Source organism: Atractosteus spatula, chromosome 21 (genome assembly GCF_055471065.1).
Source record: "Atractosteus spatula isolate fAtrSpa1 chromosome 21, fAtrSpa1.hap1, whole genome shotgun sequence".
Classification (NCBI taxonomy): domain Eukaryota; kingdom Metazoa; phylum Chordata; class Actinopteri; order Semionotiformes; family Lepisosteidae; genus Atractosteus; species Atractosteus spatula.
The window spans coordinates 6,444,466-6,471,120 of NC_142726.1; the positions used below are offsets into that span (position 1 = coordinate 6,444,466).

The 26,655-nt window shown below is 44.4% G+C and overlaps 3 protein-coding genes across 5 annotated transcripts in view; 1 reads left to right on the top strand and 2 right to left on the bottom strand.

The window, feature by feature from the left end:
* Positions 1-8,643, bottom strand: part of fbxo31 (F-box protein 31) — a 25,880-nt gene extending 17,237 nt beyond the window's left edge. For 2 of the 3 annotated variants that reach the window (XM_088938520.1, XM_088938518.1), the window contains exon 1: positions 961-1,004. The gene's annotated coding sequence lies outside the window, so the exon portion shown is untranslated. Of the gene's footprint in view, positions 1-960; positions 1,005-4,590 lie in introns of those variants that run through there. The other variant, XM_088938519.1, reaches the window with a different exon arrangement.
* Positions 3,748-16,519, top strand: LOC148817088 (microtubule-associated protein 1 light chain 3 beta). Its single transcript, XM_088938521.1, has 4 exons — positions 3,748-3,968; positions 11,353-11,408; positions 13,332-13,438; positions 14,975-16,519. The coding sequence occupies exons 1-4, from the start codon at positions 3,929-3,931 to the stop codon at positions 15,147-15,149; spliced, it is 378 nt and encodes a 125-aa protein (XP_088794647.1). The 5' UTR covers positions 3,748-3,928; the 3' UTR covers positions 15,150-16,519.
* Positions 16,520-17,052: 533 nt separating this feature from the next.
* The window catches only part of zcchc14 (zinc finger, CCHC domain containing 14), a 53,774-nt gene continuing 44,171 nt past the window's right edge, over positions 17,053-26,655 (bottom strand). The window contains exons 11-13 of the mRNA XM_088938522.1: positions 26,003-26,146; positions 24,069-25,406; positions 17,053-23,260 (exon numbers count right to left, since the gene is read on the bottom strand). Coding sequence (XP_088794648.1) covers positions 23,205-23,260; positions 24,069-25,406; positions 26,003-26,146 — 1,538 coding nt within the window. The 3' untranslated portion in view covers positions 17,053-23,204. The remainder of the gene's footprint in view (positions 23,261-24,068; positions 25,407-26,002; positions 26,147-26,655) is intronic.

The following is a 26,655-nucleotide window of genomic DNA, read 5'->3' on the forward strand; positions in this document are numbered from 1 at the left end:
TCTATTTATATTCGTTTCAAGGTCTGAGGTACCCCAGTCCCATTTGCGATACCTGCAGGAATGAAGACATTTGGGCACTTTGCTAACTACTTGGAGCAATTAGATGTGAAGGGCCATTCTCTGATTTCACTATCCCCCTCAGTGGACATGCCAAGACTGGCCAATACTGATTAAAGTAAAACGACACCTTACATTTTCCTCCATGCACCGCTGAGTGTACTTCAGACACAGTGCAGAACAAGAGATGATTCTTAAAGGCATTAAGTCTGATCTTTCTGTCTGAGAACCCTTTGTATTCTTAACAGCTCAAAAAACCTTTAGGTTTTTTAAATTCAACCCTGAAAAGATTCGGAATTCCCAACCCATGACAGATTTTCTACGATGCCGCCCTCTTGAGGACAGTCTGCACAATGACCGCTCTTGTTTGGTTTGTATTGACGGGCGCTGAACATGCGTGCGTTTGAGGGGCAAAGGTGTCACTGCAGATAACTGCAATTTAACCCTGGAGCTATTGGAATGTGTGGTGGTTCTCTCACACACACAGGTTAAGCAACAATTACCTAGGCTGCCAAACGCTACTGTGCCACGGCGGACCCACACTAAAAACAATCAGTGCCTACCTCTGTTGTGAGGTTTTGGCCTTCTAGACCAGACGCAAGCGTAAGGGCTTGGAATTGAATTTGGCGATCATCTCGTCACTGTCTAGAGAGTCGGCAAATTCCCGTTCAAATGACAGCTAGTTTGCAAAGGTCTCTCATATGAGGACTTTGTCTTTAGCTGAAGAAAAGCTGCAAGAGCTGATTTTCACTTGTTGCTTGTAACAGTTCTAAGTATTTCGTATTACTGCTTTTAGATTGTTCAATAGTTTTACGAGTTAATCTGACGTCAATATTTTATTGCAAAACACAACATTCAAAATCCGTCCGAAATAGTGTATTTAAAACACCATGCAGGGTTTACCTTGAGCTCCGTGAAGTTGTCCCCCCCTACAGACAGCACAAACGATCATTCATTAATGCTGCGTTTGTGCCGGTTTCGTTTCACTATAAGTAGAGTTTGTGCTGCTTTCGTTTTCGAGATATAGCGCCCTGTTGTTTCGGGTAATCACGTGACTATCTACAAGGAAGTTTACAGGTACCAACAAACTCGGTACTTGAACTCCTGATTGTGATGAAAACAATGGGGGCAATTTGTTTTCCGAGTCTGTCTGGTCGGGTGGGGGTGGATGTTTCAATATAGCGCCTTCTTTTCCAGGCTGTGACGTCACTCTGTGACGTACAAAACAGCAAAGTTACGACCACCAGATCTTTCAGTTGTGATCTTTTGATAGTTGACCCCAGACTTTGCAGCCTTTATACGAATAAACACTTACATTTAGGAAGGAGTTACTATGTTAGTTCATTGGGTTAGGTGCTTTCTTTTAATTTTTAACCATGTTCTCGAAAATGTATTGCTTGTGTGCTCCTTTCATTGGTGAAGAGACGACACTAGTTTCCAAATTACCGCTGGTACAATACGAGAGCCCATATTCACACTTTATAATAATAATAATAATAATAATAATAATAATAATTGCTTACACTTATCTAGCGCTTTTCTGGACACTCCGCTCAAAGCGCTTTACAGGTAATGGGGACTCCCCTCCACCACCACCAATGTGCAGCATCCACCTGGATGATTTTAGGTATTAATTTCAAGATCGATATAATTTAACAATAAAAAACAAAATTGAAAGCACGAGCATAATAATATTATGATCATAGACTTGACATTTCTATTCATTTTTGAAGTACAAAGCAGAAGGTGTTTCCCCTACCTTAAATATACGATTAAAAATTGTTCAAATACCATGTATTCATTACAGAAAGCAGCGGAGACAATTATATTGCCAATAAAAAATGTATTTATTTCGAAGAGTATGGGACATTGTGAATCAATAAAGGCGTAAAAAATAAGCCGATGTAGTTATTTTGCAAATAAGAAAAGCATTTTAAAAATAGATTCTCATTGACAGTAAACAAGCCGATCCATCTGGCGCTGCTGGCTTGAACAGCTGTCAGAGCCGTGATTGGCTAAACCCCCGAACAGCTCGGGCCGCGATTGGGTGAAGAGTGAGAATCGACACTCTGATTGGGTAGAGCGCCACAGCGGAAGTTCTTGGTCCAAATACTGTAGCCCCGGTGAACCGTGTGTGCTGTATGAGCACGCTGGATATACAGTAACACATCCTTTGGTTTCCAATTACTGATCAATCTAAGAGAAGTCGCAATGAGGTCAAAACAGAGTAGCAGACAAAGAATGTCATGGCATCCACAGCGCGTTCACGACTCCGATAGCATGTCACGATAGGAGTGCGCGCATCACGATCACATCGCGATACCCATTGCGACTGGCGCCTCACTGTCATGGCACCACTGTCGCAACATGAAGTTCATATATCGCGATATGACATACCCCGACAAAACGCCCCCGCCCCCATGTCGCGATATGGAGCCCGCATATCGCGATATGGGGTACCCCCAAACAAACGCACGCCCCCATGTCGCGACATGAAGCCCGCATATCGCGATAAGACATGCCCTGCCAAAACGCCAACCCCCCATGTCGCGACATGGAACCCACATATCGCGATATGACACACCCCGACAAAATGCCCCGCTCCTATGTCGCGACATGGAGTCCATATGTTGCGATAGGGCATACTCTGACAGGATATGCTGACCTCATGTCGTGACAATCAATCCATATATCCCGACACGTCCTATCTGGGTATATCATGTCCTGGTATGAGACCTTTGTTGCGACAGCGGTGCCAGGGTGGCATTGAAGCAAGGCGCCAGTCGTGATATACGCTGCCGCGATATACATGCGATATACATGGGGTCCCCATTATGACATGCTGCGGAGGTCTTGTCGCGATGGTATCCCAGAGTTACGCGTTTGGCAACAGCGTGTCACGGTAGGGAAAGAAAAGGAAAACGTGCCTTAGAAAATAAAAATCATAGATCTTACAATCACGGTGATTTTACATACATTACAACCACAGGTTTATGTCATAGATGGTTAACTTATTGACATGCGTCATGTCTTAGTATTATTCACATCTAAGGAGGCTTCTATGTTTATGGATATTGATTGTCTTTAAAATGTTAAGGGTACGAGCTAAACTGTAACAGAGCGCTTGAACTCGGCAGACGGGGTCACTGGAGGTCAGTCACCGTGGATGGTCACGTGAAGTTATGTTACGTTGGTCAAGTTATGTTAAATTAAGCACTTCAGAAATTATTCTGATGCAGAATTCTCTTAATTGAACTAATTATTTGCTTTATTGATAAACAGTTTGTGAGAGTTCATAGTCTGCAAAATAAATTGTAGGGTAATATCTACAACGTATATCTTGGGATATTCGTGACATGTTAATAGGTACAGTATTTGGTGGTTCTTGCCTTCTTGAAAACGAGTCAAGTTTCTAAAATGTCTTTAATCTGTTCAACTTTATTTTGTTTTCAGCAATAAGTGTGCCAATATCTTCAGTCTGTAAAAGCAACTATAAGGAGACCGATTCCATGAAGGCACAAATTCAGATCATCACAGTGTAAGATATGCTCATGCTTTTCTGCATTACGATGGGTTTTACCTGCGGCCTGTTCTCCATGAATAACACAAGTACGCTCTTTGCTGGACTTCGACCTAGAATAGCTCTATCTCCCACAGCGCAACCCCGGCCCCTCCTTCAAGCCTGACGTCATGGGCCAGCTGACGGGTTTGTTTTGCAAGTTAAGGTGGAAATCTGCAGAAACGACGCACGAAAGGGGAAAGAGAGAGGCTCTGTCGATTTATTGTTAAGCTTCGCGTAGACCACGCTGTTTTGCGTCGGGTGTTTTTGGTCTTGAAGACGAGACGATTGATATAACCTCGACGGATAACTATGCCTTCAGAAAAGACCTTCAAACAAAGGCGGACATTTGGTAGGCACAGTTATTTTTCTACATTTTCATCAAGGGCTGGCAGTTAGCAGTAAGGTAAATATTGCTGTCTTAGTGTAAAAGCTTTCGTTATATACGACAGTGAAGCTAGCATGTCTTGTTTTCTGACCTTATTAGTGTATTGTGACAGTATTGTAGCTACGTGAACGTTTAGGTGACAAAACACTGTAAGAATTTTAAAGCATTTTAGAGTTGATAAGCGTTCTAGTACAGAAAAAAATGAACATTTCTATACCCTCAGGGTGGTGGCTGTCAAATTGTTTTTAAGTGTCTCGTCATAAGGGTAACGCTTACATAACCAGCGCCCTGGAAACTAGCTGTAGCCTGGTGCGCAAGTTAGGCTACATGTTGTATGTTGAGGTTAAAAGTACAGTTTTTAAAGTGTTTTTTTTACGTTACCATGGGTTACTTAAAAAACACCCCCAGTCCAAACGTTTTTTAAATGCAGTAGATTCGCTGCAGGATTGGGGGATGGGGAGGGAGTTTGATCAACACTGGGCCTCAGAGTCGAGTCTAAAATCTCTTTCCCAGTTCCGATTTCCGATTTAATGCTCAACTAATATTGGGGAAAAAAGACTAACATCTAAAAGCATCCGCCGCTTACCGATTCCCATGTGGAGTGATGGGCGAACAGCATTTATTTTAAAATTTTCGCCTGGTATTTGCTTGTCATCTCGGTCAGCTTTTATTTGTGCCCAGTATTGCAACAACGTTGTGTAACGTTCCTGGAAAATACCGTTTTTTTTATTGTTACTTTTTTTGTTACATTACCGTGGCTACAACAAGTGTACGAAAAGTTAATTTTACACGCCTTCAGTTGTTTTGTTTGGTGTTGTCGTTTAATAAATACCTGACCCGTAGCTCTATACCGGCCTGTTCTGATCCAGATGTTGAGTTTGTTTTTTCCTACATTGGAAGCATTTTGGACTTTGTAACGTTGTTTGTGCGGGGGCTAGGGGAAATATAAACTGCGTAATATTTTTCAGACAAGGGAGGTAGGGATAAGAGCAGATGGGCAGTTTGTTTGTTTTTTTACTCCGTCGCACACCGCTACAAGTAATGGGGCAAAGGATAAAACAGTTTGGTAAAACTGTTTGTTTTAGCAAATTGAAAAGACAAGTAGCACGATCGTTTTCCGGACCACCGCTAGCTAGCTAATAGTTCTGCGCTCTTTTATTTCGAGAAACTCCATGCGCTCACAATAAACAAATGAAGCAAAAAGAAAGTGAAAGGAAGAAAAAAACTCAGCAGGTGGACTTGTGACTATGAGCAAGACTGAATTACACGTTGAAAAAAGTTGTTGGTTTCTTCAAAACGGACAGGAAGCAGCAGATACTGGTTACCAGCAGTTGTAAGCACTCGAAAACGATGCCCGATAGACATGATTTCATTTCACACGGCAGTGAGCTTGGCATCTTTTAACACCTGGGGCCCTTCCACCGAGATATCAAAGCCGAGAGACGAGCAGGCGAAATGCTTAATGGTTGGGGCTCTTATTACTATTATTGACTGGCTGATTAATCATTTCGCGCGGAGAGAGATTAAAAATGTTCAGATGCTGTGACGAGGTCATCTAGGAGCAGGCGGCTGCTCTGTTCCAGCAGTGGGCTGGTCATCTGCGGTGTGGATGTGTGTGTGGAGTGCCTGCATGCCAGAACCCCACTTTGGGCTGTCCTGTGACACGCTGAGTCACTTCCTTTCGGGGCCCATGGCCACTCCCACAGGGATTACACTGCATATTTTCCCCCAGGAACAAGTAATAGGTTTATTCCATGCTGAAAAGAGAAGAAAGAAAACACAATGTTTCGGCCGTGGAGCCTTCTTCAGGTGACACTGCGTCTCATTGCTCCTGGCTGGGCAATAGTAGGGGCCTTTGTGCTACCCTGCTGTGAGAAGCAGCGTTAATTCCATTGTGTGTGACGTATTGCTGTAGCTTAGCCAGAGGTACCAAATGGGAAAGGGAGTCTTGTGTCCTCACCCGTATTTGCATGTCACACTGATATTGTCACCTGAATAGCTCCTGTTGTGTTGGGGCAGCCCATCAGACAACAGATGAAGCTGTATCTGGTGTCACAGCTACTGCTCCTGTACGTTAGGCCCACGGCCAATTCCCTAAACCCCGGTCAGTATGGTGCATTAATTTGGACCTGTTCGGAGATATGAAACTCTTTGCTTACCCTCCCCCCCTTAGCTGGTGTGTTGTACACTGTAATGAGCGACAAAGGCCTGAGACAACATTGCTAATGGAGACTTTGGCTGTTCCGTCCTGACAATTTTAATTGGACCCAGGAAAATTAGTGTCAAACTGCCTGTTGATCACACATTACAGACCCATTGCTTAATGGTGCATTTCCTTCGGGCACATCTCTTGCAATCAAACCACCATCAAGTACTGGGTTTGAAGCCTGCAGTTTGAGGTTGGTCCAAAGTTTTGATTTAGTCTGGGACTATTTATGCAATAAGTATTTACATGTGCAATTGGAGCTCTAGAAGCCTGTAATGTCTTAGCCATCTAAAACCTACTTTAGCTTGGCAATACATGTGTGTAGTGTTTTTCGATCTTTTTTTTCCCATTGCATTAGCAGCTGTAGTCCTGCCTTTGGAAAGGAAGCTTCAGCTAGTGAGCTGGTGGCTCTGTGGTGGAACGTGCGATCAAAGCCAGCCAGGCTCTGTGAGACACTAGGCCTGCACTGAGCTCAGTCCCCCTCCTCCCACTCCTCACATTTTCCTCAGTGTGTTCCGAGCTGACGGGAGGGGCTCCACAGCCACTCTCTGAAGGAGTCCTCATTGGCAGCCTGGCAGTCAATCTGCAGTTTCATTAGATCTCTAGCCTGGGTCTGAAGTGATCTGGGAAGGCTGCCTTGAAAACTGAAACCTGCGTACAGATGGCAAAGCTGATGCAGCACTGTGCACTCGCCCATAGCCTAAGAAAGGTTGTGGGTCTTGTGTACAATCGTTTGTTTAAGCCGTTTGCATTCTGCGTTTTGCTTAGATCATGTTTACTCTATTGAATTCCCGTTATACCAGAGCAGTTTTTTTCCTGGAAGGTTAAGTGTTGGCAACTACTAACATCTCTCAAGATTTTTCTGCAAAGCTATTATAAATGGAGTTTGTCGTGCACTTGAAAACCTACCTGAGTTTCAGTTTAAATGTTTGCATTGTCATACATTTTGGAGACTGTTATTTAAAATTGTATTTTCTGTACAATTATTTTTAGAGCCATATCAGGGGTCTCCTTGGCTTATAGATCACCCTGAATTATCCTTTATCTTAAGATTGGGAGTGTTTGTAAGACTCTTAATTGATTACAGTCAGCCAAGTAGAAATACACATTATGATGGTTGCTTATCAATTCAATTTCAATTCAAGGTGCTTTATTAGCATGACTGATGGGTACAATCAGTGTTGCCAAAGCAAATAAAAATAACAAAATTAACACGAAACAAAACAAAAAACAAAAGTTAAATAAAATCTACAGACATTTACAACATATATAAAAGTTACATATACTGTAGACAGATGGAGCATTATTGGGAGACAGACTCACTGTTCCTCAGGCTGTGACAGGAGATTACATATTGGGCTGCCAGTTCAATTGAGTTCCCTCCTCCCTCTCCCAGTAGGATTGGGACCCGTTGTGATTCTGGCAGGTGTGGGAACTCTGGGATTAGATTTCTGAATTTAGGGAAGAATGTTTCTCTAATCCCAGAGTATCTGTCACAGTGCAGTAGGAAGTGCACCTCTGTCTCGATTTCTCCCCGCTGGCAGTGGGAGCACAGCCTGTCCTCTCTGGGCAGCCAGGTCTGCCTGTGTCACCCAGTTTCTATGGCCAGGCTGTGGTCACTGAGCCTGTACTTTGTCAGGGTCTGTTTCTTTTTGCTGTTTCTTATCTTGGTCAAATGTTCGGCTAGTGTGTATTGTCTGTTTAGGGTTCTGTAAGTTTCCAGTTTATGTTGTGTTTGTGTGTGTGATATTGCTGTTTGATCTGTGCTGTGATGTGCTTGAGTCTGAATTGTGGTGCTCTAGTAGTGCTGTCCTGAGGCTGGCTGGTGGGGCTCTGTTTTCGGCTCAGCTCTTGGCTCAACAGGGCTTTGTGGTTGTAGGAAGTTTGGTCACTGTTTTTTAGGTGTAGCCAATACTTTAATACTCTTTTCTGTATGTTTATCAATAGTGGGTACTGGCCTAATTTGGCCCTGCACCTGTTGTTAGGTGTTCTTCTCTGCACATGGAGGATGTTTCTACAGATCTCCATGTGCAGAGTTTCTGTGGGGTGTTTGTCCCATTGAGTGTAATCCTGGTCTGTGAGGGAACCCCACACTTCACTGCCATATAGGTCAATGGGTTGGATTACACTTTCAAATATTTGGAGCCAGATTCTTGTTGGTGGGTTGATTTTGAAGAGCCTCCTTCTTATTGCGTAGAATGCCCTGAGTGCCTTCTCCCTCAGTGCCTTCACTGCCAGGTCAAAACTCCGAGATGAGCTGATGGTGAGACCGAGATATGTGTAGCAGGATGAGTGCTCCAATGTGTTGTTGTTGAGTGTGAATTTGTACCTGTTTCCCTGAGATCTGGCTTTCTTCTGGAAAACCATAACTCTGGTCTTGTCCAGATTGACTGTGACTATCAACCCAGCTGGATTAGGACTGATCGTGACCTGGGCTGGAGAACAGTGGTCTATGGTCTGGGGAATACCATGGTAGTGAATGGATCTACCAAACCAGTTCTTTAACAGGTTTGATTCTGGGTCCTCTGTGGCGCAACACCCATCCCCCCACTGCCACACGCTCCCTAACCCTTCACAGCTGCGACTGCCCAATACCTCCTCCATCCCCCCACAAACATGGCCGCCTACAGCCACAACCCCCGACGGCTACTCACCCACCCATCCCCCACAGCTGCCACTCTCCAACACCTCCGCCATTAACACCTGCAGCACTGAAAGCAGTATGAGCACCATCCCCCAGGCCAGGCTGACCATCACAGCTGACCAGGTGAAGAAGGAGCTGAAGAGGCTGCACGAGGGTAAGGCCACAGGACCAGATAACATCTGCCCCAGAGTTCTGAGGGCCTGTGCTGATCAGCTGAGCGGAGTGCTCCAGCGACTGTTCAACCTGAGCCTGCGCTTGGAAAGAGTCCCGGTGCTCTGGAAGACATCATGCCTGGTCCCGGTACCAAAGAAAGGGCGCCCCTCTGTCCTCAACGACTACAGACCAGTTGCACTGACTTCTCACATCATGAAGACACTGGAGAGGCTGGTCTTATCCCACCTGAGACCCCTGGTCAGCTCATCACTGGACACCCTACAGTTTGCCTACCAGCCCAGTGTTGGTGTGGAGGATGCGATCATCTACATGCTGCAAAGGGCCTACTCACACCTGGACAGGGCTGGCAACACTGTAAGGATCATGTTTTTCGACTTCTCCAGTGCCTTCAATACCATCCAGCCCTTACTTCTAAGGAGGAAGCTGGAGGAGATGCAAGTCGATGCCTCCACGACCTCGTGGATCACTGACTACCTGACAGGCAGACCACAGTCTGTGAGACTTCAGAACTGTGTGTCTGAACAGGTAGTGAGTAACACAGGGGCACCTCAAGGGACAGTTCTTTCTCCATTCCTCTTCACCCTCTATACTTCGGACTTTAAGTACAACTCAAAGTCATGCCACCTGCAGAAGTTCTCAGATGACTCTGCAATTGTGGGATGTATCAAGGGTGAGCAGGAGGAGGAGTACAGAGGACTGGTCAGCAGCTTTGTGGAGTGGTGTGGGGTGAACCACTTGGAACTGAATGTGACGAAGACAAAGGAACTGGTGGTAGATTTCAGGAGGAAAAAGGTCAAACCTACTCCTGTCTACATCCATGGGAGTGGCGTGGAGATGGTGGACTCGTACAAGTACCTGGGAGTGCACATCGACGATAGACTGGAATGGTCTAAGAACATCGAGGCCATCTATAAGAAGGGACAGAGCCGACTCTACTTCTTGAGGAGGCTCAGGTCCTTCAATGTGTGTAGTAAGATGCTACACATGTTCTATCAGTCGGTGGTAGCGAGTGCCATTTTCTACGCAGTGGTGTGCTGGGGCTCTGGGATTAGAGCAGTAGATTCCAAAAGGCTGAACAAGCTCATCAGGAGAGCAAGCTCTGTCATTGGGTTTGACCTGGACTCCTTGGAGGTAGTGGCTGAGAGGAGAATGAGGTCCAAACTAGAGGCCATCATGGACAACTTCTCCCATCCCCTCTTTGACAGGCTGGCAGGAATGAAGAGCACGTTCAGCAATAGACTGATTCATCCACGGTGCGACAGGGAGCGCTACAGGAGGTCATTCTTGCCGTCTGCCATAAGACTGTACAACGCATCCACCTTGCGTCTTGGCAGAGGCAACATCGACAGTGACCTGTTTCTGGACTAAACGCATCTACACATCTACTGCTATATCTGTTCTCTTTCTTTTTCTTTTTCTTTTTCCCGTTTACAACCACTTTTTGTGCAATATATGCCAGGGACCTGTGCAATACATTTATATTTATATCTATAGTTACATCTATATTTATATTCATATGTGTGATATGAGTGTGATACGATTTTCTGTGTACTGTTCTGTTCTAGTTTGTTCTTGTGCGTCCGGACTGTGAGTAACTCTTGTATTGTATTGTATGTATTGTACTATTATTATATAATTCGTTACACTGTGGCTGTGTTGTGTGTGTTAAGCTGCTGTTGCACTGCAATTTCCCTCACGGGATCAATAAAGTATCTATCTATCTATCTGTGACTTGTCTTTTAATGGACTGAATAGAGATGATAGCTGGTGCTTTCCAGAACAAAGAGCTTGTACTTTGTACTTTTGTCCTCCCAGCAAAAGTCTATTTTCATTAACAGTGGCAAGTAGAGGTTTTAATTGGAAACACCATAATGAGCAATGAATATAACAATTGCAATAATATTCACAGGCCAGGTTAAGTTCAGCATTGGAATTAAATCTTGGGGCACCCTGTACTGCATGTGTAGCTGCTAAAGAGGAGGACAGAAAGAAATTGACCTTAAGACAACTGCTTGGTAACTTGGGTAGCTTAGGTCTTTGGCGCTGCAGTGTTGAAGATAAAGAAAAATGGAAATATTCATTGGGAATTGCAGTTAGAGGTCAGAATGCCACAGGGTGATTTCAGTGGTTTGGGATGTGTTCATTGTGGCTTTCAGTTCCTTCTCCGTTGTTCCCAGAGTCGTTGTTGCAGCAGAATAAAAATTACTCTGATGATCTCATTTCCATGAGAATGCTGAGGTTGGTGTATGAAGGAAGTCCTGTGTGAATTCACCCCTCAACATGTCCTTTGGTTTTTATTGCCTGATTCTATTTCATGTTCACAGAACAACGTGTGGAAGATGTCAGGCTGATCCGAGAGCAGCACCCAACCAAAATCCCTGTAAGTAACAAGATTGACCCCTTGTTTCTGGGGTTGATACACAAGAAAGGATTACATTCAGCCCATTGAGCCCATTTACTCTGTAGCCATCTGACTCAAAGATATCAACCACCTATTTCTGGAAAGAAAGCAGTATATTGGCTTCAACAGCATGAGCCATGTTGAGAATGCCTTAGAGTGGTTACCATACAGATAATTGTCTAATAATTCTCTCCATAACCTTACATGTAATAGAAATAACATGTCCTGGTCTATAATTACTTAGTTCAGTTCTGTCACCCTTTTTGTGCCAGTGTGCTACATTAGCAATTTTCCAGTCAATGGGCATTACCCCTTGTCTGCAGTGAAAATGTGAAGACTTATTAGCAGTCTATAAATAACAGCCCTCATTTCCTCAAGTGCATTTAGCAGAATACCATCAGGCCCTAGAGATGTATTTGTCTTACAAGTTTGTATATAGCCCTCATACCTTTTTGGTCACATTCTTTAATGTAGAACTTTCTTTGCTCTGCATGTTGGTTTCTTCCCAAGTAAACAAGTGTTTGTGGCATAAAGATTATCTCTAAAAATATGCAAGACTTGCAGTGTAAAAAGAAGCATTTTAAAATGCCATATAACAGTGTGTATTAATTGCATAGCCTTAAGGTGATGTACTGTATTGCTTTTAACATGGCAAGTCAGGCACCATTATTAGAAAAGCTGTTAACCTTACCAATTTCATGTAAATGGTCCATTCAGGTTTAGCAGTGTATGATCATGTGACAGGCTCTGTGAGGAGTAAATGGTAGACTCAGATTTGTGTTGGGCTGGATTAGCATTGTCACAGAAATGCCTTTTATGTGTGTCTAGCAGAGGAAGAGGAATTGAATCTTCTTTTAGTGAGAGCCACTGGATCAATCATTATTAACCCTACACAAACGACACGCTTTTAAAATGAAATTTAAAATTCTTGTTAGACAAACGAGGCCTGAAATTACACCCTGTGGATCAAAAAGGAAATGGTTTTAAGGACCTAATGCAGTTTTTTCCCAAGGGGATTAAAAAAAAAATCTGCAAGATGCCCACAATGGCACTGTACTATTAATGTGGCTGTGGTATAAGACTGTACCCTTAGATCCCTAGAGTATCATGTTTCACCAGCCTCCCATCTGTGCACTGGGACTGGAGAGAGCTGTGGCAGCACAGTACTGCAGGATCCTCATTGTCAGCCTACAACAACTCTTGTATTATTCCCAACTATGTTTAAGATGTATATGGACAGAGCTGGAGTTTTGAATAATTTGATACATTTCGTAGAAAAGACATGAAATTGAAGCTTATGTTTGTGGGTGGAAGAGCTCATCTGTGTAATTGGGTGCTAATCTATGGAGAACCTTAGAAGTTAGAATTAATATTAAAAAATCTAAACTCCTAGTCATAACCAGTAACAAGCTAGTCATGTAATGTGATTAAGATTTAGTTAAAATTCAGGCCACTGAGTTGTTACACACCCAAAACTTAAGAATACATTGAATCACTAGTGAGCAAAGCATTACTGTAGTCTAGCAAGACTTAAATTTAGATCAGTGGATTTTACTTCTGATTCTGCAAGTCCCAGTGTTTTATTGATTTTGTTCCCAATGGGGTCTTCCACAAAGACTAGTGGTCCTAGCCACAAGAACATTTCTTGATTTAACGTTAACACTATTTTAACATTTAATCTTAAGTTTTCTGCAGGTTTGTTAAAGAGAAATCTATGAAATAACTCTGTGGTATACAGACAGAAAAAAGAGCAAACAACTCTTAACAGTTGACCAGTCCAGACACCCTGCATGGGACACGGCTACCAGTCAACCTTCTAGGGCTCACAGCTGCTGAAATGTCTTCTGTCCTGACGGCACAATCCTGAAACAGGGCTTTCAGAGAGTTTCTGCTTTGTTTCAGGTGATCATTGAGAGATACAAGGGAGAGAAACAGCTTCCTATCCTGGACAAAACCAAATTCCTGGTCCCTGATCATGTCAACATGAGCGAACTGATCAAGATCATCAGGTATGGTACTATCTGCTGCAAATGTGTGATGGAAGTCTTGAAGAAACAATCTGGGAATTGTATGTAGCTCAGGCAACTGGTGCTACAGGGTTTCAGGTGCTGCCTTGTGTTTGATAAATGTCTGATTTGTAGCCATTGGCATCCGACTACACTGCAGGTGGCAACAAGCTACAATGCTTTTTCAAGCTCTGCCACTACATGGACAGCTGCTCCCAAAGATGACCAGGCAACCCGGCCCATTGTGTCCTGTTTAGAAATCTGTGCTGCAGTCTCACCAGAGTGAAAAGTACCCTTTCTGGAGCAATGAAATCACTAAGGGGGCTGTCACTGAAGTGGCCTTCCAAATATTCATGTTTTTACAATGTGATCTCATACATTTCATGCTTCCAGAAAGTTTTTCTAGTGCAAGAGTGGGCTTACGTGTGGTTGGTGACTAGTCAAGTATCAGTTTACTTGTATGTGAAAAAATGTGGGACCCTTTTCACATACAAGTGAGATTCTGCAGCTGAGTGTACTTTATTAATCGAAGACTTTGAATTTAGTCTCTGATAGCCGTGACAAATGAGGTTCTGCTTTTGTTCTGGAGCTGACGTGTGCTAACTGTGATGCAGCATACCTAAACTAGACGTTGCTGTGATACAGAAGGTTCATGCGACTTTTATAATTTGCTAATAAGTTTAACTGTGACCCCCTCTTCTGCATAGAACATCACAGAAGGAGAATGGTGTATTTGTGAAAACTAATATTTGGCTTAAAAAATTAAATTTATTTATTTTTTAACATTTGAGATTTTTATTATTCTCCTGTCCAAAACCCTGCTGAGCATGGTGCTTATTATGGGCACAATTATTAATCATTTACTCTCTGGCATCTGGGATACACTGAGATATTGCCTAATCTGGGTGTGGTGGATATGACATATTTAACCATTCAATCAAAGGATTTACTTTTAACGCTAGATATGAATTGTATTTGTCATCCTTTGTGACAGTGGTATACATAGTCACTCAGAGCCCTTGTGTGAATTTGTCATCCACTGTGTCAGACTGCATTAGGAGAAGCATTGATGGCACTGTTGGGCTGTGGCTCTTATACTGTTGGTTACTTAATCTCAAGGTAAATTGATATAGCTTTGTGGATGGGGGTACAATGTCCCTTTACCTGAATGAATCCCCACATTTGACAAGCTAATGGATATTGCTTTTCTTTAAGAGATACTATAGTTTGCTTTCTTGATAAGATTTCTGGGGAAATGCGATTCTAACAGAAATCCACCATTTCATCTCCACCTCTCTCCCTCTTACAATATCGATTGAAATCAATTCTTCAATCCTCAGGAACGAGGGGCCCTTAAGCAAACCGTGCTTATTTTGTGAACCATATGATAAAAAAAATAAATTCATGGTGTTCCGTAAAATGCATCTCGGGTCTTGCCAGGAGCAGGGTTGGAGACCCCTAGTTTAGAGAGAATGGGTTTTTGCGTCCCTGGTGTGGAGTCAAAAGCCTTATGCTGTCCATCTTCTCTGTGGCCACCAGGAGGCGCCTGCAGCTGAACTCCAACCAGGCCTTCTTCCTGCTGGTGAACGGCCACAGCATGGTGAGCGTCTCCACGCCCATCTCCGAGGTGTACGAGCGCGAGAAAGATGACGATGGCTTCCTCTACATGGTCTACGCCTCTCAGGAGACCTTTGGAGGACAGGCCGGCCTGTAACCATCGCGCGCCGCTCCGAGCCACGGCCCGAAGACTCCCACCCCTCCAGAAACAAATGTCAACGAGCATCTTGTCAGGAAAAGAAGGTCTTTGTGACGCACCCTCCCGATTTGGCCACTTGTTACAGGCCAAAGACTGGCGGGGTACTTTTTTTCTTTTTGTCTGCCAGAAAGATGCATCAGATAAAACCGGGTGTCTTGGAACAGATAACCCAAGTAGATCCAACTAGTCAGCACCCTTGCAGAGTAGCATAATGCTGCCAACTGTCTGTACAGACAACTCCTCTCACTCTCCCGCTCCCCCGGCCCCCCTGGTTGCCCCTTCGCCTCGACATTTACCAGGCCCTTCAGAGGCATGCTCTGTCTGCTTGCTAGGGATCATGGGGTTTTTTTGCTTAACGTAAGAGATCATTCTGTATTAAAAAAAAAAGATGTTAATTGCCTTGCTGTAAAGTAGATCTCTTGAGAGCAAAATGTAAATTATACACTGTTGGGTACATCACTCAATTTGGTACTTGGGGTTTATTTCCTGTGAACACCAAACGTCCATTATATTGTAGGTTTAGAGGAATCACTGTGTAACCTAAAGGCTTATATTTAGGCGAATGGAGGCAAGTTGACTCTGGGAACTGCCAATAGTGTGGTTCAAGACCGTTATTTTATTGGCATTGGTGCAAACTGAAGAAACTTTTTTTTTTCCAATGCTGCGTGTTAGGTACTTCAGGATTCACGCCATTTGGTTTTAATTCTGCAGGATTCATGCAGAGAAAGGCATCTGTGTAGTTAACCGTTAGCTTTGAAAATGTTAAGATGTATTACACCTTAGTTCTAGTGTATCTTTTCAGATTTATATTTATCTCACATTAGCCTTTTAGCTGTCTGTCTTGGAAAGTAAAATCATTTTAACTCTCTTTGCAGGGAAGTCTGAGCAACTGTCATTTTATAAAACTTATAAAATTCTCTTCCCACCTCCAAGATCTATTTAAATGTTTAGAACCAGCTGCTTCACCTACAATACTTGTTTCATGGTTATGCTTAATTTCCTGTCTAAGTTCAAATTTTAAAACCATATTTATGTTATCAAGACATTTTAGGTCTGGTGTTTCAAAATATTAATCTTTTATTCGTATGTGCATGTTTTTTTTTCTTAGTTTTCATTCATTGTGTACATTCGTTTGACGTTTTGACTTGTGTATTTTGTACATTACAAAAATCCGATTGTGCTTTGAGGTTGGCTCTGGGCTAGATGCTTCCCGAAACTGACGAGCGTTCTTGTAAACGTAAATAAACACTGTGTAACCTGAATAACTGTCTGTAAGGATAGCGTTCACTGTATAAATAATCACCTCCCCAAATAAATTACTGTTCTGAGTTGTTGTTCAGGTGTCTCTTTTGTTAGCTCTCTCTTGCAGCACCTATTCTCACGAGGACTTTTTGTTCATCTTAAGTGAACCAGAACATGGGGGTGACAAGAGTGGAGTGGTCAGGAGTTGTCACTGAAAAGCTGTCTTAAGTATGTCTTTGGACTGTGACAGGAAACACACATGATCACAGAGACAAAATACTAACAGCACAATGATGCCCACCCAGGACTGAACACGGAGCTCCGGCACTGCGAGGCAGCAATGCCAACCACTGGGCCAGAACTGAAAGCAAAATGGCAGCGATGGACCGGGCCTGGACAGCCTCTCCAGCCCAGTTGTACGATTTAAACCTTTAAAAACAAAGAATCTGAACCATGCCGTTTGTAACAACTCTAACAAGATACTTTCCCCAATTTGTTCTTAATTATAAAAAAAACTAATTAAATCTGTCGCTAAACAATTAACATAAAAAAATACTTCCAGACAGAAATGGTTTTAAAAACTTTTTACAAAATGTTTTTTGTACAACATATAAAGTCATTTCTTAAAATGTACATTTTTTTTATTAAACAGGGAGTAATAAAATACAAAAGGTGACATTGTAAAACAAAAGATTTACACTTCAAGTTCAATCGGATGCATATTAAATACTTTTAAAAATGCAAAAGGTTTTCAGAGTTTAAGGCCACATGCACACTGAGCAAGAATACTCAAAAATTGGCACTTATAAAGAAACCGCATGGATCAAGTTTCCCTTCGTTACCAAGTAAACATGTTTATATAATAAAAAAGGTATGTTCTATTTTGAAAATGTTAAGCAAAAAATAAAAAAGTTCTTAAAACTGCTGTACCAGTAACCTAAACAAAGACCGATTCCTCAACCCAGTACTGATCCCCCCTCTGTCAGCCCCTAGCTTCCACCTAGGAAAGACCAGGGCTTGTTCTCTCCTGCAGCAAGCCGTATGGCCTAAGAAAACAAAACTGAAAATAAATGATTGTAAATACATGTTTAAAGTCTAAACATACAGTCCCCAAGCATATACTGCCCTAAAACATCCTTTTGTTAGGACAAAAGAAGGAGCAAAATGTCTCTGAGCCCAATCAAATGCATGCTTTTTTTTTAAAGCGCTTTCCCGTTCACAGCTATGAGTATATACACAAAACGAGACATGGTTGCCCACTTCACCAAAGCTGGGGTATGTGACACCACCAGCAGGTGTACAGAGGACCCTCATGATCAGCCTGGCAGCAAACGTAGGATTTCTTCAATATGCAAGGAACCACTGTCCCAACACCAAAGCCAGCAGGACAAAAAGAAAACCAGCCTTTTCCTGCAATGGTCCATGTATGGTGATTCCAGAAGATCAAGGAGCACATCTGTCCTGGGATAGAACAGACTCAACTTCAATTGTCACACTCGTTCTAAACAGGCTGGTTACTACTTGGCATCCAAGTCCAAGAGACTTCAGAGGCACTGAAGACTGTAATCTCATCGAACAAGACCAACACCAATATTTCAGTCAAAATGTCATGTTAAATGTAAAGTTATGACAAAGTTGAAATACTATAAAGAAAATCTTAAAGATATTTAAACAATTTGTCCAGGATCTTCACTTCCCCATTTCTGTTTTTTATTCAGAAAACAGGGTGCTTTCCACATTCCCCGTGTTAAGCTCCCACAGCATGTTATCCTGGAGAAGAAATGCAACAGGAATTCAGCAGCTGGTGGAAGAGCTGGGGCAGTGGTGTGACTGGATGAGTGAAGCAAGGAGATGCCACCCAGTGACACTCCACTCTTTCGGCTGTGTCCTGCTCATCTTCGCAGCCCGAGTCTAGACTGTTATATCAGCAAAACAGCTTCGGCACGGGCCTACCAAGATGCGCTGTTATTTAAACTGATCTTTTTGGTGTAAACATATCCCAGCTATAGGTTTATCACAGCTTAGTGTACTCAACATTTTTATGTTAAAGCTGTCCATACTCTGGACCACATTTGATTTATTTACTGGAGCCATGGAATTGCTTCTCAGGGCTTCTGGGAAAGGCAGCATACAGTATTTGTTCTTTAAAAGTCCTACCTCTGAAATTTAATTACAAAACAGAATAATACTGAGCCATTAAAGCATCCCAATAACTGATTAACATTTGGTAAGGCATTGTTAGGTCTTAAATTTCAACAACAATTTGCTCAAATGCCCCTCAAGAAAAAACTGCAGAGTGAGAGATCAGCTCTAAAAGAGACTGAAGGACAAGCTGCGTGAGTTGCATGAGAACACAAAACACTGCACAAAGCCAAGTCCTCCAGACAGCTGCTTTCTGAAATGGTGGACCTATGCATCCCTTGGAACAAATTCTGTAACATGGACGATGTAATTTGAGTTTTTCTCAAGGTCTAAAACTCTGAGAATATAACCCACCATGGTGTTATTGAGCCAGAGAAAGGCAAAGTATTAATTTGAAAAGACTGTACTTCCTCAGCATGTGACAGTCATTGTCTCAACCACAGTCGTTGCCATCAAGGAAATTCTCCAATCCACTGACAGCCAGCGATTACTGCCTGTATGAGTCACGTTTCAGGCTCGACAAGTTGCCAACACAAGGTAGGAGATTTGTGAGTAGACACTGGGAAGTCAGTTCAGTGCAGAGACTATAGAACTTGCAAGGAAGAGCACTACAACAGTACAGCTGATAGCACACGGGGAGGCCTGGTGCGTTTCTACAGCTGCACAGGTGAGCTTCAGGTCAGGGATCTCGGCTCTACATCACCAGTGCTGCACTGTACCAACAAAATCTTTCCCTCACTTTTTAAAACAAAAGTACTTACTGCAAAAGGCATTCACTTGCACTAAACACTCCCCAGGAAAACACACCACAATGAGTTCCAGATCTCACAGGAGAAGATGTTTTATTATTTTTCATCCCTGCGGAGAATCCCAGGATGTGGCTTTGCAGACTCGCCGAGAGTGAGGTGAGAAAATCCGGGAAATTTGGGCAGAGCTGCCCAAATTCCAGACCACTGTTCATCTGTGTTCTTATAAGACAACAGCAAGATTGCTGTTCAGACACAGACAGTGCGCCTTGTGAAATATTTCACATTAAAGTTTGATCAACCGGGCTGTTACATACAAATCTGTTAGGATTATATAAGACTTGTCACAGCCTCTCAAATATGATATTTATTTATTTGATATGTCAAATAAAGATAACTGTGAACAGATTAACCTTCTCCACCATGCCTCATACACTAAAGGGAAAAAAAACAAACCACAAGACAGTAATTTCTAGCTCTAAGTATACATTTGTTGTACTACAATGTTTAACCTCAGTGTATGGTGACATGGTTTCCACAAGTAAAATTAATTGAAAACCACGCCTGCCTATTAAAAAGAAATCCTGATAAAAACACAGCCTGCTGAATTTTAGTCCACATTGTGGGCTAAGATGGGACTATGGTGCAGTGGAAAGGAGCTGCTCTGAATCTTTTGCAAAGTTGTAACAGATACTCATCTTGATCAGTATGATGAAGAATCTCACTGGATGCATCTGAATAATGTTGTTTGAAGCAGGATGGTGCAAAACCTTTTCTGCTCATAAAACTTGTTTAAAGTCGTCTGAGATCAGTAAAGGCACTGCTCTTAGTGCACGTTGTACCGTTTTGCACGGACAGAGAGGTGTGACAGTGATTGCTCAGCAACAGGAGCTGGAGGCGCTCTCGAGAGGAAGGCCTGTGAGCTGTCAGACGGACGGTCCCTTTCACAAACACAAGAAAAAGCCAGGTATCTGACATGAGCTGTGATGTCCAGGCATGTGGAGCACATTCTCCAGCTGTTCCTGTCCTTCAGAAAGCTTGGATTGGGAGGCCACCGAGCTGAGAGCCTGACCGCCCTCGTTAGAGGATGCATAACACCCTGTCCAGCGGCAGGGCTGTTCTTTCTGCACAGGGCATGCTAAGACTCGGCTCACCTCCAGCTACACCACTCTGGAAGCTAGGAAGCGCTTAGACTGGTTTCTTTGAAAAACAACCTTTCCCCACATCAGCAGGAGGGCCATTTTCTGAGATTGTTTTATAAAAAAAAACATCCTTAAAAAAAACTAAACCAATGTATCCATAAAACACCAGAATTCCAGTCCTGACGTAGGTCTCCCTTCTGGCAGTATTTTTCTACTTGCGTATGGAAACTGGAGAAGCACTCCAACACTAAAGGAAACAGCTGGCGCATTCTCTGTCTCTATACACCAGGCCCCACCCACCTGAGCCATTCATGATCAAGATTCCCAGTCCATTTCCAGAATTGCTACTGCAAAGTGACCTGTTTCCCCAAGGTCCTCGAGGCTGCCACCTAGTGGCAATGTCTTTACTAACAAGAGCCTTAAGGGACTACATATAGCACTTTCATTTACTTTTACAGACAAGGCCTTTAGTCAGAACATTCATAAGAACTATCATGCCAGAATCACAGCTGTAATCCTGGATCTAGAAGAGAATGTGGCAAAAATATTTTTAAGCCCAAATGTTATTTTAAGTATACAAACCTAAGGTCGTAAAGTGGCGTTCTTTATATCTGTCAAAGTGTTTTCACAGATCCAGTACGCCTTACCGATTTAACCTCTAACCTGCTGTTTGACTATGTGGTGTTTGCAAACAGCACTTCTGCTGCAAGAGTTCAGTGGCGGGGCAAACAGCAGTACTAGCACAAACAGAAACGTCACACAGACACACTAAAAACGTGTTCCACAAGAAATAATACACATTACAAAACCCACAGCTTTATATTTTAAAAAGTCTAAAATTTTCAGTCTTACATAAAGGAAATTTATCACCTTAGGTACTGAAAAAAAAATCCAGAGAACTCCAGAGAGTTTTGGAATAGGTCCCAGTCTATAATTCTTTCAGCATGATTAAAATCTTTTAAAACCGGCAATCCAGAGGAGGAGCAGGGAGTAGAAACCCTTTTTTCTGCCTGCCTCGTTTCCTCTGACATACCACACCAAAGCACTGAGCCACGAAACTTGTTCCCCACAGGAACACTTGAACCCGAGTTCGGGGCTGTGACTGGCTGGGGCCAGGCTCACCGATTCTCTGCTGAGGTTTGCATTTGATCATTACAGTTTGGCCCAACTTGAGACCAATGAGCAGTAAACATTCCCCTGAGAGAGCGAGATGACTGTGTCCAGGTCTGTTTGGAGTTTATTATTGCCAACAAACTGCTATTACAACATCCCAGCTGTACGTTTCTTTAAAATTAACAAGATTAATTAAATTAATTAATTAATTAAAACTGACTTGTAAAAAAATTAGATGGAGCTGTTACTATTTCTATGCGTTCTTCTTCATACAGGACATGCTTTTATTACTACTGGTGGTCAGCTGTGGGACTGGCATTTCTGGAGTGAATTTAAGAAGGAAACCTTTCATTGACCTGGGTAGCATGTTCGTTATGTGTGACATGAGTTTGTGGGCTCTGATTGCAGGGATGACCCAGCCTCTTCTAGGCCAAATCAGGTTTTTCTGGCTCAGGTGTGCCAGTGGAAATGGGCTGCTATTGGCACTATTTCCACCTGGAATCCCTTAACCTTACTGTGGTCCTGTCAGACCTGCTGGTTATGTTTTGTTTAGCATCCTGACACAACAGACAACCAGAACAGTTGCAAAAATACAGGTGACCTTTTCCATTTTTCAATCAGCCTTTCGTGCTGTAAAACAGAACCTACTGCGAACTGTTTAAAACACTATGTTCAGCACTACTGTACACAAGCATTTCAACCTTCGGCAACTGTAGAGTAGATCCTGCAAAACATTCACGAGAGGAGCAGGCTGGTGTCCTTGGCAGCAGGAGAGAAGGAGAACCTGAAAAAACAGTCCTCAGCAGTCGTCACCTCATCCAGTTATTTTGGTGGTCTTGGATACAGATGTTTGACAACCAGCCAGGTGTTGTGTCTGTGGGATGATACGTTTTACAAGAGATTGACGGTTGTACCCATTTGCAGTTTCCCTTTTTGAAAAGGTTTGCAGTACTTATGGAACAACATCTATTTCAGACAGTTTCTTCTGCCTTTTTTGTTCTATACACCAATATATAAATGTACTCTTAAAAAGACAGTCAGCTATCCAGCTGTTTGTCATGGGGCTGTACACGCAGATTACTTGTGCTTAAATATCCAAGCAGAAAGATTCATTCAGCGTAACTGATCTTTATCACACAACCTGAGTGGATGGAGGCTGATGGCTTGCCGGCAGGCATTGGTCCAAGAAATGCCACTTTCCCATGAAGTGCTCTCTTGTACATGCACTCACGTGTGCGTGTGTGAGGCCGAGCCCTGCAGCGAACACCCGCTGCCCCTCCCCTGAGAGTCGAAGAGGTAAAGAAACACAGACAGACAGACCGTGAAGAAGGAGGCTTGCCAGCCGCCATACCTGACCTGGCTGGCCGGCCTCTTGTTCTTCGCTCGCTCTCACCCCCCGGCGCGGACGCTCCCTGGTTCCGGCAGGACAATCCGCGCCGTTGTTGGCGAGAGTCCTTTCCTTTCGTCCCGCAGGCGGAGTCTGCGATCAGTGCAAAGCCAAAGCTACCATTCCCAAAATGAGTAAGAAAGCCATTTGAAGAGCACCTCTGGGTTGTGGAATAAGACACTTCAGCAGTGCGAGAGGCTGCAGCTCGGTGGCACCTCCTGTTCGGACGAGTCCACGCCGCCTAGTCCGCAGAATCATGGCTTTCGGAAGGAGGGGCGTACTTCAGCCGAAAGGTACCTGCGACAGTGGTAGAAACAGCAGATTTTAGAGGAAACAAAAGAACACCAGCAGAACCGTCACTAAAACAACTACGTTTGCAGGCAGTTTATTGGCCCTACTGCCATTTGTTAGTTCCGGTCTGGCTCTGGAATAAACAGCACACAATCTGTCCTTTAGAGGTCTGTCTGGAGTTTTACTGGCTTTTAAGATATTTGTTTACCGATCAGGACCTAGATATGAAACTAGAGTTGTGGGAGAGGGTGCCAAAACCATACAGGCGCTTCTTTGTAACTGTGGGGAAACAACCTTCTTCTCACAACAAGCAACCAGCTCGGGGGGACTGATGAAATCTCTGCATTACAAAGCTGCTCTTCATCACCTTACAATGTTAAACCTTATGTGTTAAATAGTACGAGTAGCCACCAGTACCAACCACCAACTTGGTATTTTTCTACCAGAACTGGTAAAAAGCCTGACATCTTGGAATCTGGCCAGTACGACCCTTCGCGATCCAAAGTGTCTCGTGGTGTTCATTCCAGCTGAGCTCTGTGTCACTCTGTTCGAGATTTAATTAAGCAAGCTACTCTCTGCGCTTGCTTTTGGCTCCTAAAGTGTTGCAGATTTCCTGCTATTTATTTTTGTGTTTGAAGTTTAACTGGCAGTCTCCCAACATCCAAAATTCAAAACCGTCGAAAAGGGAAAAATTCTGATCCTATCTGGTTCTGTAAGGGTCCAGTCAAGCAGATGGATGCTCAGCTGGAATGAAAACCAGGAGAGGCAGGAGGAAAGGCAGAGCAGGGCTGTGGACACTGTGGTTGTGCGGTACCTTGCTGATTTGAATCCATGGGAGGCTGCTTGCAGTCCTGTGCCCGGTGCCCACTGACACCGCAGTTGTAACAAGAGATGTTCCCTGCCTTCTTGTGTCCTGAGCTGCTTCCCATCATACCCTGGGCCTGGTACACCCCAGCCGACCCACTCATGAAGTTCTGCATGGGGGGCATGACGTAGCCGGCCTGGCTGCTCATACTCAGCATGGACTCCGGGGCCAGGCTGTTGTTGTACATGGGCGGGGGCACCATGGGGTAGGAGAAACCAGTGCTGGTGCTGTACTGCTGCGGGCTGATGTAGCCATTATTGCATAGTGGGCTGAAGTGCAGAAACGGCAGCGAGAACACGGAGGGTCCGGAGAAGGGGTGCTGGAAGTAGCCGGCGTAGTTGGTAGGGAGGGCGCTGTAGGCCCCACAGTTGCCACTGCAACCACAGGAGCTGCACACACAGCCTGACTGCGCAGGAGGCTGCTGCTGCGAGGTCTGGATCCCTGAGCCGCTGGCTGCGCTGTAGCTGCTGTTCTCTGCCAACGGGCACAGCGTGGGGCTGGAGCTGGGCACTGGGCTGCCGTGCGCGGAGATGCTGGTGGTCTGGAGGCTGGAAGGGGTGGCGCTGCTGTTGGAGCAGTAGGTTCCGGGGACGGCAGCCATGGGCACGCCGCTCACCCCCGAGAAGTTTGCTTTGGCACTGGCAGAGTAAGGAGCCGCGCGGGGGCAGACCACAGCCGGCGGGACGCTCTTGATGGGCAAGCCGCCCGCGTCGGCAGGGAGAGAGGGAGAGACCTGGAGCTTGAGGGGCGGCTGGGAAACGTGGTGAACGGTGTTGGACGTGGCAGTGGGCGCCGTGCTGGTCTCGATGATCAGCCCAGGAGGGGGCCGCATCGCCCCCTCCTGCCCAGGTTTGCTTCGGATGCCAAAGCTGGAGTGCGTGCCCGGAGAGGAGCTGGTGTCCAGGAGCACGGAGGGGACGCTGGGCGGCAGGGGGGACATCTCCAGGCTAAGGCTGAGGAAGCGCTTCTCCGTTTTCACGTTGCTGCCCAGCCCCAGCGTCTTCACTCTCTCCTCCAGGCACAGGGGAGACAGGACGGGCGGGGGCATCCGGGCACCACTCCTGTCCGGCTTGCGGATGCTGCTCAGCATCCGGCTGGGCGCCACGCTGGAGGAGATGACGGGCAGGACGGGCACAGGCAGGGGCAGGTGGTAGGCGGAGCTACTGTTGCCATCGTTCTGCACTGGCAGGACCTGAGCTGTGGGCCGGGCAGCGCCAGCTGCCACAAAGTGATTCATTAAGACAGCGGGCTTCTCCTTCTCGGGACACTCCAAAAGGGGCTCTGTGCCTGGAAAGATGAGGGAAACAGGAGCATGAGTGTCTGGAAGAAGCCATGAATCAACTTAATTCAATTATGTACAGCTACCTCATTTTCAGTAAAGTGATCTCATAGCTTTGCATTATTGACAATTTGCAAGTTACGGAGACTTGAATGACTGACAGCTAGGTGGCTTATATCCCCTGAAAGCTGCCATCTTCATCATGGTAAAATCTTGTTTCAATTACAGTTGAACTAACGAGAGGATTTCTTTTTCCTGATCCTCCTCAGCTCACAGATGAAAAGGCAGTCCCTCACCATAATAAAAGGAAAACTCCACAGGTGGATCAGTTTAGCTCCAAAGTTTAACCTGGCTGGGACTTGCTGTGGACGTCAACAGTATCATCTGCTAACTGTGAAGATGGCCTTACTCCACATGGCCCTTTACACCACAGACACCAGAGACCATGCTGGTCATAGAGACTACATGCTTTCATCCAACAGGTTCAAACAACATTTCAGATGCCATTTTTGCAATGCTCTTGCATCTTGAAAACTGAAAACTTATTCTATTGGAGCTCAAAAGACAAAGGAGCTCCTGGTGACAGCTGCAGCAGGGATCTTACGTCTGTGGCTGTCCTCCACGCTGTCGAAGGCCTCGTCTCGGGAGAGAGCCACTCTGGGGCTGGATGGAGAGCTGGAGTATCCTGAGGATGAGCTGCTGTCCCTGGGGAAGGGCTGAGGGCAGGGCTCCACCTCCATGCGCAGTTCTGTTCACAGGAAGGACAGACAACAACGTCTCTAACCAGTGAGAATGTCAACCCCTACACCAGGCCCTCCTTGGTTACCAGTCATACGTCTTGGTAAACTAAGCCTACAGCATCTACTGGTCCAATTTACACATTTATCAGCCTTGGTATAGGCTGTGGGCTATTCGAAATGAAAGCTCATACGACAAAACTTTCAAAGTAAACAGTGGATGCAGATGGACAGAAATGTCTCCCCATCCCATCATTCAGCTGACACATTTGTTAGGGCTCAGAGCTGTTAGGTGCTGAATGAACAGAAGAAAGGTGCATTTGTATAGACGATAAATACACAATTTCTCAGGAAACCTGAGTAAACCGCTATCTACTGTATGTTGGAACACAAATGACGTCTTCTGTATAAACAGTGACAAGGAACAGACCTAAAGTAGATGCTTTCAAGGAAAGAAAGTGTTCCTGAATGTCCTGGAGACATACTGGGTTCCTGCTCGAGACTCAATGGCAGAGGCTCA